Below are 16,325 nucleotides of genomic sequence, written 5' to 3'. Positions count from 1 at the left end.
TAAATAATAGGATAAGCATTCCATAAACAATCTCTCTCTCTCTCTTCTTGGCCTAACGATCTCTTGACTGAATTCTGGCTCACTAAACTTAATCGTTTAGACGTTAAGACTAGAGCTCAAAAAAACAAGGAGTCTCTAGCAGCAAGGAGACTTTCAAACGAAGAACCAATAGGACAAGGATTCCATAAATTAATGATTCTATAAAACGAAGACTGGGGCGTTACAAAGATTCTATAAAGTTGGAGTCTATTGGATTCTATAAAGCGTGCGTCTATAAAACAAGAATTCCCTAGCACCAAGGAGTCTTTGGAACGAAGAATCGTTCAGACAAGAAATCTATTTAACAAGGATGTCGTAAAACAAAGATTCTATACAATAAAATTCTATCCAATAAAGACTGGGGCCAAATGCAGTGATTCTTTAAAGCCAGAGTCTACGGATCGAAACTTGTACGATGAAACAAGAGTCCACATAACGAAGAATCTTGAAATGAAGAACTCTGTAGGATATTCCAAGAATCATTTCCTATGGATTTCAATCATAAATAGATATTCGAAATCCAGGTCTTAATTCAATTAACCCTCTACGAGTACGAGTGAAATCAAGTCACAGGCCAAGCCAGAAATGGCAGGCCGTGACCTTTAAGAGGTTGTAGTGTCAAGGAAGAGCAAGAAAATTGTTTTATTAGGGCATTCAAGAAATAAAAGGGTTCAAATTAGCCTTATTGACAAGGGCAACAACAGTCATTGTAAGAATTATGATGAAATGTTTCCTGAGGATCTATAAATCAATATGCTATATTACAGGACAGAGGTGCAATAAAAGAGGGATGCTATAAACTTTTAAGGGCAGCTTACAATTCCTGGAGATTGCAGTACAGCAGGATGTGGATTAAAGTGAGGATCAACCTCCAACGATTTATGATAACTTAGCCTCTAAAAGACCGGAAATTTCACTTTATATTTACGGAAAGAATGCAAAACCAGCCAACTTTCATGGCTAATGGTTGCCCTTTTTTTCTGTTTTGTTTGGTTATGAACACTCAGTTGAGCGTAGTTGTTTATTGTTTTGACTTTACCCTAGACGTAACAAGTATTACACCGCGCTCCGTATGTGTATATGGGTTTATCGTTCCCTCGCTTGCCTTCTCGCTCGCTCGATCGCTCGCTTATCAACGGCAGTTTTCTGCAGTTGCGTTTTGCTATAAACCCGGAAAGGTCGGACAATCGCTGTTGGTAGAAAACACTCCAGGTACAACACCGAAGTGCAAACCGGCTGTTTATTGTTATTATCTGAAGTAGATTGTTTTCCTAATATTATCCTATATTTATCCTTCGATATCGCGCAGAGTCTAGGTACTGTTCCTATCATGTTCGCGCTCTGTATATGCAATTGGAAAGCTTGTGGAAAAACGGTGGAGCGAGCTTATCACCGGGGGGAAAAAAAAACTTCGGAAACCGTGGCAAAACGCAAATGCGCATCTAATAATGCGTGTGTACACAACACCCACCGCTACATCGGACTGCAATCAAAATTGTTAATCTATTTGTTTTCGCTAACTGATAGGAAAAACAGCGGGCAGCTCAGCTGGATTTTCTTGCTTCGCTTTTTATTTGAAGGCGAGCTCCCACGCACGCTCCGCACACTCAGGAACGGTGTCGAAACAAACAAAAATCCTTCGATTTATCGCCGCGTTTCCAAATGGCAGACAAACCACAGCCGATTCTTGAAGCATTTAGACAAGTGCGTGGTTGCTTTGTTTGGTGCGAAGAGCCCTGCCTGATGCTGATGTGCCACTTGGGTTGGCTGGACTGGATCATTCCGTACTGGGTTCGTTTGAGGTTCTTTCGTACCCATGCACACTCTCTCTCTCTCTCGTTCTCTCTAGGACGAATCGCTAGTACAAAAGGAAGCCTCGGTGTGTTTGTGACAGCGGGGGCCTGGGCGAACGACGACGACGACGACGACGACCAGAGATACAGGTCTCAGATGATGTGACCTACTTCGTAGCAGTATTGCGATTGTATGGCTACCTTCACCACCCGCAACACTCTTTAAATAGCTGCAAACCCGCACGTCTCTCACGATGGCCTTCCGTCCGTTGTAGCACAGGGGTCCGCCCAGCAGCGCTGTCATCCGATGTTGGCGTAATATTCAGATATTATTATTTAACCGTAATATTATCGGTGAGATCTTGTCCACCGCATGATTGCTTCCTGAGGTTCTGCTGCAGCATAGAAACTGCTATACTACCCATCCGTTTCGAACACTAAACCCGCCATCTTTGAATCGCAATCAAATCTTGATGCTGGGACAAGTAAGAACCTTGCGGTTTACGTGTTCTGATAACTGGATGAATCCAATTCCCGCGTTCTGCTGGTTGTGGAACCTCCCCAGAACACACTTCGCGCTCAGTGCAGAATGCATCTGGCGGATATTTTGCTGAATGAACAAAAGCTGTCGGAATCGGTCGTAAAGTGAAGTTTCATTTTAAAAGTACTCACACGCTCTTTCTCTTACTACGTAGATACACATTTTGTACGCGCGCAGAATATGCTCTATGCTGTCTCGTCCAATTTCTTTATGATACAGATAGGGCGAGTCACATCTAGTTGTTGTTGAGGACGCCACTATTCACTGTTTGCCACTCTCTCATATCTCCTTCAACCCTCCCCCTGGCACCTTGGCCTTCCAAATATGTCCGGAGAACCCTTTCGAGCGAGGATTTAAGAGTTTTGCGGTTGGTACGGGTGTATCGCGGTGCGAAGGTCAGAAAATGGAACGCGCACCGTGTTATACCGTGCGACGTGCTCTCTAAGTCGATTGAAGTCGTAAAAAGTTTTGTCGCTCGATATAGTTTCGTTGCGCATAAAATCGTAACTACGGGGTTTTTCAAGGTGACGGGAACACCGAGATCCAGCGAATCTGAGACTACTCTGGATATCGTTAAACCCCTAGCGTCTCAAGGAAAAAGTGCAGTCTCATGCCAGGGATCGAGTGGTGGTTTCTTTGTGTTGCTTCGTTCCGTTTTTACCTTTCGGCCAATATATCCTTTCGGATTCCTCTTGCAGCAGTGCCAGGCGATGGAGAGCAGTTGTAAAAGACTGTCGAAGGGCGAACCAGTGAGCGAGCGCACCTGCCACTATAAAGCCGTATGATTTGATGCCTTTATTCAATTAAAATTAGCACAAGATTAAAATTTGCTGTGCCTGTGTGAGAGGTTCTCCGAATGTGGTGGAGGAAGAAAAAAAAGAGCCTTCAATAGCGCGAGGGTCAATTAAAAGTGCGTACTCCTCCTGTGTACTCTGGCATTTGCATAAGCCGTCGTGCAAACGCCTCGGCGTTGGTAAGGATGAGTTATGGTATGCTTTTACCGCTCTAGAGCGCACCGTCCGGCGGTCTGGATGGATGCAAAGCAAATAAATAAGTAATTTATCGTTCGGCTAGTCGACTGGGGGATACGCCTGCACTTCCTGTGTCAACAGGTGGCGTTCTACAGGAATTGCCTACAGGAAAATGATTGCACTCTCCCAATCTGTTGTTTATGGCCGGAGTTACCTTCGGCCACAAAAAGCAGGGTGCCATAGAATGGATGGCGTCGATCGGCGGGGCGGGCACGGTGACATGTTTACGGCACGCTCGCATCGCTCAACAAATACGCCATTTGCATAAACAGTCTAATGCACACCTCATTAACCTTTGCGTTTGCGATGCTGGCTCGATTTCAGACGTTTCACACACCATCGTTCGGCGATGACGAGTTCGATATACAGTCGATGAACAGCCACCTGCAGCAGCAATCGCAACAGCAGCAACCACAACAGCAGCAGCAACAGCAGTCGCAGCAGCAGCAACAGCATCACCAGCAACATCAGCAACCGTATCAGATGCACAGCAGTTCTCAGCAACAGTCGGGACATATGGTGGGAATGCTGCAGGATCAGCAGCAGTCGAGTTATGGCCAATGGCATCAGGATATGAACCATCACAGGTATGTCAACTAACAAAAGCTAGAATTCTATTTCAGGTGATGCTCTGGCAGGAAGCTTGAAGCTTAGGGAGCTCAAAAAGAGATCTCTTCTTGTTGGGCTCTAGAACTTCGCGAGGTCTCTGGCTACCATTTTTGGCTTCCTGGGACCTTCTGGTGACACGGTAGCGTAGGTGAGGTAGAGACGGCGGGCTTCTCACTATTAAGTGTCGGCTTCCCTGCCTATCCAGCTTCGAGTGAGATCAATTAAAGGAAGCGAATAATGGCCTACCATTGGGCGGCCCGGTAGTAGATGTGACAGCGACGACGGTCTTCCCACGGCAGCCATTCCCCCATAGTAACTAACCAACTATGTGGTATCAATAAGTCTAGTAAGTCAGAAATGGTAGGCATGTTCTAAGAGGTCGTTAGGCCAAGAAAGAAAAAGAAGTAATGGTAGGCCAAATGCCCCAAGAGCCGAAAAAGGAGAAGTCTCAAACACATCAAAGATTCTGGTTACCGTGGTACGAGAAACGCAGCCTTAGAATTCCTTGAATTAAGACATCCAGTAGCTTTGACGGCTAACATAGCAACTTCAAATTAATCCTTGTCTCCAGAATTCGAAAGAGATGCTATTTGGTGTTGTTTGTTCTAGCGTTGTAGAACTATCTACTGATAGGTTTCCGAGACATTTCTTTCAATGTGATCAAGGTTAAGCTGGAATATTCCTTTTAGACTTATTAACCTCAATAGGTAGACATAGATAGACTCTGAGTCTGTACAACATCCAGGAAATCAAGGTCTACGTGGTTTTGACACGATTGGTGTTAACTCATGCTAGGTAAAAGTCTGCTAGACAGAGTCCATACTGCTCCAGAATAGTGTAGATCTCGTCATATTTTGGGAAACGATGGATTGTGAGACCACACAAAGGTTGCTCGACTAGTCATCTACGACTGAGCAGTGTAATGAGAGTCCAGCCTTAGCTTAGCTACAGTCCTTTATCACTTTATCCTTGCCTTCCTTTGCCTGGAGCAATAATTGATTGAATATTGATGAGATATCTGACGCTTTGTTTAAACTTCACCTCCACAAGAGCAAAACATTCAGTCAGAATTCTAGCACACCTGTTCTGTTCATCAAATTGCTAGAGCTGCAGGCCTCACCATAACAGCAACAAAACCCCCAAAACACTTTCACTCGCGGCTCGCGGATGCTGTGTTCGTGCGGAAAATCGGATGACCTTGACTCCCCGGTGCTGTGGTCGTGTGTGTGTGTGTGTGTGCGTGTGTATTACAATTTACAGCTATCGAGCCCTCAAAAGAATGTGCGCCTGCATGTAGGCAGCCATCCACACGTCACAACCCTCCCGCGTGTGTTCTTGGTGTGCTGGTGAGCATAGCCAAAACAAAACACAAACCACACACCGGCGTTATGTTTTGCCGGGTTTTCTGATGAACTCCACGAGCGAAAAAAAAAACGGCCGGGAACACGCGACACACGAAACATACGCAAAAAAAAGGCGGTTTTTATACCCGTCAGCAGCGAGCCCGTGTGTCGCGTGCTGGTATATACCTGTTGTTAGCAGCGTCGCCTTCCTGATGAGGGGCGAGAGAGAGTTAGAGTAGTGTGGCGCGCACCCAGCTGATCGGCGATGCCCTGCGGAATGTTTTTTTGTTGTTGTTGCTTTCCCATGCTGCTCACCTTTTCTGACTCTGTTTCGTTTTCCCTTTCACACACAAGCCCGTACACGCTACAGTCGCCGAACCAGCCCACCTACCATCAGCTGAACGCTAGTCCGAACAACAATCCCACGCTGCACGTGATGCAGCCGCCCCAGCAGTCACCCTCGATGGTACCACCCGCTCAGCAGCAACAGCAGCAACAGCTATCCCCTCAGCAGCAGCAGCAGCAGCAGCTCGTTGGCGGAAATGCGCACAGCTTCATTGGGCGTTCGCCACCCCAGAACGGTGCTGGGCAGGGCACGGAGAATGGTACCACCAGCGACGACAGCGACGACACGATTCCGGTAAGGAGAGGAAAAAAAAAACTCCCCCCGCCGGTGGGTGGGTTGCCCGGAGGGCTGGAAAGGACGCTTGATAAATAATTGCCCACCCGAGGGTGTGTGTGTGAAGCGTCGTCCAGACCACCAACAACCAAGGAAGGAACGAACGAAAAAAAAAGGATTCAACCCGCTGTAGGCACCGATTTTTGATCGCCGTTTTTTTTTCTTTCTCTCTCTCTCTCTCTTTACTTCACGCGAATTTCCCGACCTTTCTTTTCCTGGTGGTGGTGGTGGCATCATCCGGTCAGGCGAACTCCCTGAAGCGTCCGTCGTCTGAACCATCGTACGGCGAGGATGCGCTGGTCGTCGGTGCCGGGGCGGCCGGTATGAAGGCGTCGGCGGCGGCCGCCGCCGCAGCCGCCGCAGCCGCTGCCAAGAAGCCCAAGGTCACCAAGAAGAAGAAAAAAAGGGATCCCAACGAACCGCAGAAGTAAGTTTTTTTTTTCTAGGGTTCCTCCCCACGGTGGGGATTGTTTTGTTTCTTCTAACCTACTGCTGGAAGAAAGAAAAACTGCGGGAAAACCCCCCGACCTACACTCCAAGAATTCCTGATGCCCTCACTCAAATTGTGTCCTATTTTTAACCCTGACCAATATATCCTTTTTTATTCTCTCTCTGCTACTTCCAGACCCGTCTCTGCCTATGCGCTGTTTTTCCGCGATACTCAGGCAGCTATTAAAGGCCAAAATCCGAACGCCTCGTTTGGGGAAGTTTCCAAAATTGTAGCCTCCATGTGGGACGTGCTAGCAACGGAGCATAAAAATGTAAGTATTGGAGCTGCATTCCCTGGTCCGCACTGGTGTTGGTAGCAATAGGTCCAGTCAATCACACTCCACCGGGTGAAAGTGTGCCGGAACACGGTGCGTCGTCACCATCACCGTCAACACCTAACCACGTGCGCCAACTATCCGGTGGTACAGCCTACAAACGATGCTTTTAAATTTCTAATCAACAAACACACACAGACAAGCGGTCTATTACGTGTTTGTGTCCTATTGTGTTTGCTCGCTTGTCTATCTTGGCTCCATTAAAAACGCGGCGAGTGAAGATTTGTTCGGCGTTGTCCCACTACTGGCAGCCATTTTGTTGTCTTCTCTACCTCTTCCGTTTCCTCAGTCACACGCAGCTGAATTTTTAAGCTGTGCACTTTCTTTTTGGCTCTCGTGGTGCCGTTTTGTTTCCGCGTGCTCATTCCCCCTCCCCCCTCTCCGTTCAAAAATTATCTAAAAAAGAAACACACAAAATGGCGCTCCATAATCCCATGTGTGGCGTTTTTTTTTTGTGTTGTGGACGAGGTTTATGGCAATATGCGTTTTACGATGGCGAGGGGGAAAGTTTCCCCGATTGTACTATTCCAAGTTTGTTTTGGGTTTGCTATGTACCAGCCTTCGATCTTTCTCGCTCTTTCTCTCTCCACACACCCATCTACTACCCTCACTTGTTGTCAGTCAAATGGCTACATATTATCTTTTCCATTTAAAAAGCTCGATTTCATTTAGTTTCGAATCTGTTTCTAATGCTTCGTATAACAGCAAATAATTGTTTCTTGGTATGATTTTGGTTTGTTTTCTGTTGATTAATTGTTCGTTTGAAGTGCTTTTGCACAATTTTATAGCATTATAGCAAAGTTCGAAGTTTCTACTGCTTTGAGTGTCTCTAAAAAGCGTTAGTTTGATTTGGAGTTTCCTTTTCGTTTCTCCATAATTCCCCACAGTATTTGTGTGTGTGTGTGTGTGTGTGTGTGTGTGTGTGTGTGTGTGTGTGGTCTAATTGTTGGACCAGTATTATGTTACAGACACTAATTACCCGGCGAGCGAAAAGATCTCTCTTCACTGCTCTTCAAATGATATTTGAAGTCTTGTTGTGACAGATACCCAGCGACGCAATGTTGCAAGCTGACGATTGTAGTGTAATTTTTTATTGCTTCTGTGACATGACATGTGTCAAATAACTTGAAAAACACCACACACACCCACACATTTTTGTAGAGCCATTGTGAATTGACCCATACTCGATTGTTGTCCGCCATAGCTTGTTCGGAGGTCCGATGGTACTCTCTAAGGTTTCTCTGGAGCTTAGGTCAGAATTTCGGGCTGTGTTCAAGGTTTTTTGTGCGACAATAAATTCTATTATTTACGGCACTCTGTAAGAATGCTGCCCATACGTTTGTGTAGGGTTTTTGGTAACCGCGTGTAAATGCACTTTATTTTTTGTGTGGTTCCGGAAAATCAAAACCACATGTTCGCTTTGATGTACGAAACTCTTGGTGAGCGATTAGGGTTGTGGGAAGCATATGACTGCATTACGCTCACGTGAAATCACATTCCTCTAAATATAGATGGTCCCCTTCGAATTAGATCATCGTTTGGAAATTGGAAGTTAGTATCGATCAGTGTTGGTACATGCTCTAACTCTGGTGTAGTTGATGTCATCTCATCATGGGTAATAGGCGGAAAAACAAAACCATGTGTCCTAATTGCAGTCAGAAACTCTTGATGTCCAGAAGCATAATACCGTGGGACTTTAAACCTTAAGACGTCTAATTTATGGAGTCCCTGATTAGCTAGTATCGATTAGCATCGGTAGAATTTGTACGTGCCCAACCGATTGTGTCGCTGATGTCATATCTTCATTGTACGAGGTTTTTAAGAAAATCAGAAGGACATGTTCCGAAAGATGACGGAATTCTTGTCCACCATTTTTGGAAATGGTCAAAAGCTGGCATTTATGTACGTGGCGAATTCTAGAAAACATAAAGGCACCCATCTTAATTAGATCATTGTTTCGATATTGAAAGATTTATTGGAACTCAGAAATAGCGAATGAACATGTGCCGGCACAATTGGTACATGCTCACAATTCTTGCCCGATATCGTCATGGTTGTCTAAATCCTGAGAATCGAAAACATATGCTCCTATTGAAGGTTGGATATTCTTGAAGTGAGTGGTTCGAAGTTGGACCGATTCTAATCATAAAGGTCCGCATCAGAATTAGATGATTGTGTTTCGAAACAATAGTTTAGAAACTAGCCGATATGCGGAGTAGATTTTTTCCTGGAACGTACTTTCTAAGGAACAGATACGATCAGTACTCCATATCTCGCATGATAGTCTGCGCCAATCTGACGCAATCTCTGGAACTGTTGTGGAGGGTGGATGTTTCCAAGCAAATATTGATCCTACCAGGCACGGCACAAGAATCTCTTTTCTCGGGAGGAAGAGCCTGAGCAGCGTCAAGTGGAAAAACAGGGATGAATAAGAAAAGATTCCAAGATGCTTCCATTTCTCGCGCGCGCGCGCGCTCCCTCTCGCTCACAGTTGAACAGGGAGTGAATCCTTTTCTAAAGAAATGAAATTCAATTGAATTTGCAATAATCTTCTTCACAAGAGCTTCTCATTAGGCTCTACACTTCTGGCAAAATAACTGGGAAGAAGGAAACAGGCACGCACCACCTCAGACCACCACAAGCCCACCTCAGTCTTCGTCTAATCATCCCTCGGCGATAGATCCTTGGCGAAAGTTGTTATCCTTCTGTCCCGCTTGCACTCGCCCAAGATATATTGATGCTTGACTTGCAGCACAGCGCGCTACAATCGGAATCCGATTACCCAGCGCAAAGGGCCATCCTCGACTTTCCCCGGGACGCGCCCAGGATCAAGTCCTCCATCTGATTGTTTGTTTCGGAATGAAACAATAACAACACAAGCCACCGAGGAGAATAAGTCTAAGAAAAAGGAGATAAACGTGTGTCTGTGTGTGTGTGTAGTGAGCAATCGATCGCAAAACTAGCGGAAAAAGCATCCTACTCATCCATGTTCCCTTTGGTCTAAATTATCTCTCTTTGGTGCTAGTGTTGTTGAACGCAACCGCCATGTTTCTTGCGTTTTGTATTGAATCGTGATGACTAATAGGCATCATCACCGGAAGGAAAAAAACAAATGCCAATAGAGAAAGTAACACACCACCAACACACCGAAACAAAACGATAACAAATAACGCACCGAGTGCACTTCCCGAGCTTCCCGTCATTCGCCATCTTGGCCTTAGTAATGGTGGAGGAGTGTATGCAATTTTATTTGCTTTCCGCTCGTGTGTGTGTGTGTCGTATCGCATATATGGCATAACGAATCCTCCTCCCCCCTGCCCAAAACCTCCTCCGCGCGCCTGTGTTCTTTATGATGAGCTTTATATTGTGAAATTTTCGTTTAAACAACCGGCTCCTCGTGTGTGCTAGCTAGGTCGGGAAAAAGTCTTACATCATGTTCGCCATGGGGACGAACGAAACGACGCACTCGCTCTCGCTCTCTTTCGGACTTGGCGGGGCGGGGTGGTGCGGGTGAAAAGGACTTGGTGCCGTTCGGTTGGCTTCTTCTCCGACTCCCGACAGTTGTAGAATGGGGACATGCGCGCGGCTACTACCATTACACATGTCTGCCCTTACCCATCTCTCGGAGGACGGCAGGAGGGTGTGAGGTTGTTGGTGGTAGGTGGAGCAGGATGTACTATCGGAGGGGGAGCTTTGGGTTGGGTGGTTAGTAGATCTGTGTTCTTATCCTTTGCATCGGGACGTGGTGGAACCCCGACCAGCAAACGAACTGTGCTCCAATTGAGACAGACACACAACACATGGAGTCGTAGTAGCGGCAGCAGTAGTAGTATAGCCTGCTAGTCACTCTCGTGCACCCAAAAACGACTATTGGCCTTCTTTCCCTCGTGCACCACAGTGTCACAGCCCCTTTGCTGGTATCACCTTCACTTCCCGTCGAACCAGCAGAGTATTTCATTTCATCTCCTTCAGCTGCATCGCTCGCTGCTCTAGCACGGTAAAACCTGGTACTGGAGACTGCCAGATACACTTCTGCCGAACTGATAGTAGCATTATATATGCAGCTCCAAAAATAAGACACCAACGACAAGATAAAGCGATAGAGACAGCGAGATATGGAGAGTGAGATACGAGGATATCTCTGGGGAAGCGTGTGAGCGAGAGTCCTGAACATTGAATCTGGAGATAGATTTGGTAGGGGATACGGAGCGATGGTGGAGAGCCTGGTGGTGGTGGAAACATTTGCAAAGTTTTTCAATTTAATTTTCAAGATGAGAATCACTCTTTTACTTCCTCATCATTTTGTGCTGTGCGCCGTTTCGATTTCATTTCATGTTGCCAACCTCCATTTTGCTCGTTGTTCTTCGCGTATATTGTGCTCGTGTATGTCTTTCGGATGGTTTTACCACTACGTTTTAAAGCTTTCTTTTTTTTGGGAGAAACATATTCCTACAAACTTGTTACGATTAAGCTTACCAATTTTTGTATGTTTGGTATTTGAATCTTGAATGTTCGTTATCTGACGAGATCTCTGAGGACTCTCTCTCTGGAAGTGGCGAATGAGGTCTCGCAGACCCCCAAAGGTCCCATAAAGAAGCTATAAATAAACGATTAGAAATAAGTATTTCTGAGGACTCTCACCGCAGGAGAGTTTTTACTCTTCCGGCTTTATCGACGTATCTATATCCTCAAAGTCCTTACCTTTCGCTTACAAACTCTTTTGTGTTTCGCTTTTTATTTGCAGGTGTATAAGAAGAAGACGGAAGCTGCTAAGAAAGACTATCTGAAGGCTCTCGCCGCCTATCGGGCGAGTTTAGTGTCGAAGGTATGGATGTCGGCGCAAGCCGTTTACCCAATAACCTCAACTTCCCTAACCCTAATTACTTACCCACCCAATCACACACACTCGCACAGGGCACCGAAGGGGAACAGCAACAACAATCACCACAACAATCAATCTACTCCCCGCCGCCACAAGCAACGCTGCAGCAGAATCAGCAACCGCAGCAGCATCACCATCAGCAGCCACAACCGCCACCCCAGCAGCAACATCAACTGCAGCCGCAACAGCAACAACATCCACAACAACATCCCCATCAGCAGCAGCAGCATCCACATCAACAGCAGAACAATCATCTGGTGAACCACTCGAAGCATTCGCCCCAGAATGGACCCGCGCAACAAGCACCCGGCCATCTTCAGCACATGCAAGGACTGCAACAGGCACAGCAGCAGCAGCAACACTCAAATTATGCACCGTCGTACGCATCGTCGTATAAGCCATCCCAGCAGGTACGTTTTGCTTCTCTGTTTTGTTTGCGTTTCTGTTCCTCGGTCCAAGTCTCTATCTCCCTTTTTTTATCCGGACATGCAAAACATGTGCTTCGACATCTGGGAATGAGTGTAAAACTATTTCCAGTCATTTGCCTCTATTTTGTTAGGGGTGGGTGTTTGGAGTAGGGCGAGTGTAGACTACGGTCCGGAATAATCTATATTTTTAGCCGAGAAGGGTGTGTGGTTGTAGTATTTCCGAACCTCGGTACTTTGAAGTATCTTGAAGCAGAGGTGTTTAATGATCGCGCGCACCGAAGTCACTTTGACACCCGACGCAAATCCCATATTCTACATACACAAAGGGTTGCAAAGGGTCATCTGTCTCATCCTGGAGACAAGCCTTGTGGAGGATCCTTAAAATCCCTACATATATCTTAAACTACAACTATCTCCACTGTATGCGCCACGTCAGTACGCATATCTGACTGCAGTTGTTAAATCGCACCAGAGTGCCACAGCTTGTCCTTCGATCTATTGTGCCGTACGTAAAGCTTGCCCCCTTCCTTGAGAATTGCTTGCTAGCGGTGAAGGTTTTTCACGTAATGCACAACATAATTGCAAAGGGGTGCACGAATTCAAACTGCTCTTCTTGTCAGTGTTTTTTTTCTTGCCGTGTGTGTGTGTGTGGTTTGCTATCTATTTGTAAACCAGAGACTTGCGCATAATTCTGTTTCGACAATGAAGGTATTCAGTAATGGCGCCCGCACTGACAGATGATTAATGATAACTTCCCTGGTGGTGGTGCTATAGTACGTTCGTTATGTGGCTCGAGTGTGATCATTTAAAAAGCGGAGGGAAAAAGGAAATCAATATAGTTTTGTTCCTTTATTTGCTATATCCCTTGGTAGCAAGTATGTTGAGATTCTTGGTTAGGTAAGAGTATGGTCAGATTTAAAAAAAAAAACGGAAAACTTGGAATGGATAATAATGCTAGAAGCAGGAAATTGAGATATTTGAGCGGACTCTCTCAAGCATCCCCAGGCATCTGATCGCTCTGGGTTCGCATCACGTACTCGATGCGTTCGATCCCTCAGACAACACCCAACAAATCGCGAAATGTCACGCGAGTATGACGTGTGTGTATTCTCAGTAGCGATCGAAATAGAATAGTGTGTTTATCTAGCCCATCGTCGTCGATTCATCCTATTTGCTTTCTGGTATGTTATCTCTAGCGAATCTCTCACACTCTCTACCTTGCCGTTACTGATATCTGTACAGGATTAGTTCTTAAATTATTTATTGATTCACTCATCATTGAGAAAAAACTTCATGCTAAGGTAGTTCTTACAAAAGAGGACGCTTCTAGAGGTTGTTGTGGTGAGGGGACATACCTACCTGTAATATGGCATGCCTTCTTCTATCAGAGATGCCCTTATTATCTGCTTCTTCTGGTACAGCCGACCAGTGACGGACCTTTCGTTGGTAAGTCTGGTGTGATTCACTGCGTGGTAACTCCGCATCGTCCAAATATCAAAGCTTGGTCTTGTTCGCCTGCTACCATACTATTGCGCCACACTGTATGTCAATATTTGAATAACAGATATGAGCGTAATGATGATGATGATGGGACCCCGATATCTATTTATATGTGTCTACCAAGCACAGTGAGGAGATTTGAAGGATTCTCTCTTATAAAAATACGCATAATATGGCTTCAATTTGTTCCTATAGGAAGAGTCCTCGTAAATATGGTTGTCTAATACATAACTTGAACTGTTAAATAGCCATGCCTTCCTGAATGCTAGATTCTTTCTTTTGGATCAGCTTTAACCAATTATTGGTGGGTTGTATGATGGAGCTCCCGTGCATCAAATATCGTGTTGGACTTCAAGGACTATTCAGCTACGCGTAAGCGAAGTCAAGAAAATCAGACCTCTTGAGCTTGTAGATAGATCCTCAAGATCCTCCATTTGGAAAGAAAGCGAAGTATAATGGTTCTAGATACTCTCGCCTTGTTGCCAGCATATTGCCTTATCTCAATTTATATTACTGCCAAGATATTCCAAGAAGGTGGGGAAAGTTTGAAGCAGATAAGCATTTCTTTGCTCCTCACAAATGGTTTGTGTGACGTATACGTTTGTGTTCAGTAAGAGCAAGTACAAGTCAGCAAATGCTACGATGTTGTGTTGTGCTGCAAGTGCGTCTTCGTTTCATGACAAACGAAAAAAGAAAAGAAAAGAAAACCCTATCTAAAGTAGCAACACAAGTGGATATCTTCTATCTTCCGCACGCCCGGCCACATGGCATCAGAAACGTAATATTTTAGAATTACCGAATGAATTCAAATAGTAATAAAACAGCAGATTAAATAAATCAAAATACACATTCTTTGATGGTATGGACGAGAGAGAGAGAGAGAGAGAGAGAGAACTTGCTTGCTCTCTCGCTCGCACCTTCGAGCATGGCATTGGATCGCGTAACGCACTGAGGGCACAGCGCGTACACCAGACAGAGAAGGAGAATGGGTTAAAGACGAGTGAGTGTGTGTGTGGGAGAAAGAGAGAGAGCGAGTATAAGGGCATTGCGCGAAGGAAACGGAATGCTTGTGAAGGTTGAAAATGGAAGTAAAATTGAAAATGTTGTTTGTGGATGCCTTCACCTTCCCGCTTACACCCCTCCACCCGCACCTTTCCACCACCATGTGTCCCGTGGTACATAATACTTGTTTGTGTGTAAGTTTGTCTTTAAATGGAGTTTCCATTTAATTTTCGAGCACATGATATAAAATTACCATCTCTCCTATATAGCGAAGAGACCTTCAAGCGGCCCTGTTGCGAACGCGAAAGAGCGAGACAGCGTATGCGCGCATGTGTGTGTGTGGGGAAAGAAAGAGAGGCCGAGCAAATAAGCTAAATGGGTTGTGCAATACATAACGACTCGTGCGTGTGTGTGTACGTTAGTGCAGTCAACGCTTGTCACGTACCAGTGTTGTGTAAATTCGAGCTGCTGCTGTTGGTGTATAGGTGTATGAAGGTTTTTTTTATACGGTACACAAGCACCAAACACACTGACGCACGGGCATACACGGGGGTGGTGGTGTTGGTGAGCTGATCGGCATACGAACCATAACCCGTACCCGTCAGAAATGTCGTGACCGTGCCTCGGTAAGAACGCGGTCCGTCTCTTGTGAAGCCGTTGTTTCCGCGTGGTGCGCGTGTGTTTTTCTTTGATTTCTACTGTTTTTTACGAACCGTCGTGTAGCAGCGTCCGTGACGCCGGTTTTTCTTCCGCCCGGCTGGTTTATTTTTTCTCTCGCGTGAATGTCGTGAAATTTTCGTTGTTTTCCGCGGTTTTGGGTGAGTTGTGCGAGTGAAGTTGCATTGAAAACAACATTTAATAGCATTGTGATAATAGCAGCAGATCCACCCAAGCCTAGTCGTGCTGAAATACCGTGATAATTGAAGGGAGAACTGTGATTTCTGTTGCCGATTGTTTGGTTTGGCTGTATGGGTGACGACGCCGGTACAAGCGAGAGGACATTGAAAGCTTCATTTTATTGTTACCGTTTTTCGTCATAATCTCGCATAAATATGTGAATGATTTACTTCTTGACATAATTTTTTTTATTAAACTCGATAGAACAAAGCGTTTGTGTCCGGGTGTGTATCAGTGTGTGTGTGGGGGTTATGTTTGCGTGCGCTTGTGTTTTGATGCATTTTACACAAAACCGGTTGATACATGCATAAAAAACGCTTGTTGCGACAAGTGCGGTTGAGACGACGCATCGCAGACAGCGGCGAAATGTCATCTCGCAACATCATCGTCGGGCGAAAGTCCTGTCATTCTGACAGTTCGACACAACATGACGCGCTGGAGAAGCAATTTTAATTATGCGCTGAAACAAATTCGTTAAAATCGACGGTCTAAGTTGATGTGTAAAAACCGAAACACAGAAGAAGAAAATATTTTTTTGACCTAGCTGGCCATTAAAATCGTGGGGATTGGTCTGGTGGTGGTGACCTTAAAGGTAGCAACTTACAGCACGACCTGAGGGTCGAATCCCGTCCCTCCGTGTCGCAAGATAGTGATCAAGCTACTGGTAAAATGAAGTCACAGTAAGCCAGTAATGGCAGGGGCCAAAAGCTCTCTTGGGGTTTGCATATTGCCAAAGAAGAATAACATCAAAGCGCTC

The 16,325-nt window shown here is 45.5% G+C and overlaps 1 protein-coding gene across 3 annotated transcripts in view; it reads left to right on the top strand.

Annotated features, from left to right (window-relative positions):
* The window catches only part of LOC118504453 (TOX high mobility group box family member 3-like), a 39,736-nt gene that overhangs the window by 15,605 nt on the left and 7,806 nt on the right, over nucleotides 1-16,325 (top strand). For all 3 annotated transcript variants that reach the window (XM_036038958.1, XM_036038967.1, XM_036038950.1), the window contains exons 3-8: nucleotides 3,729-3,991; nucleotides 5,711-5,996; nucleotides 6,281-6,462; nucleotides 6,661-6,796; nucleotides 11,604-11,684; nucleotides 11,774-12,151. In XM_036038958.1, the coding sequence (XP_035894851.1) occupies nucleotides 3,729-3,991; nucleotides 5,711-5,996; nucleotides 6,281-6,462; nucleotides 6,661-6,796; nucleotides 11,604-11,684; nucleotides 11,774-12,151 (1,326 nt within the window). The remainder of the gene's footprint in view (nucleotides 1-3,728; nucleotides 3,992-5,710; nucleotides 5,997-6,280; nucleotides 6,463-6,660; nucleotides 6,797-11,603; nucleotides 11,685-11,773; nucleotides 12,152-16,325) is intronic.

The sequence above is a fragment of the Anopheles stephensi genome, chromosome X (genome assembly GCF_013141755.1).
Source record: "Anopheles stephensi strain Indian chromosome X, UCI_ANSTEP_V1.0, whole genome shotgun sequence".
NCBI classification, from domain to species: Eukaryota; Metazoa; Arthropoda; class Insecta; order Diptera; family Culicidae; genus Anopheles; species Anopheles stephensi.
Note: the sequence above shows the minus strand (reverse complement) of the source record. Positions and strands in the feature narration are given on the sequence as shown.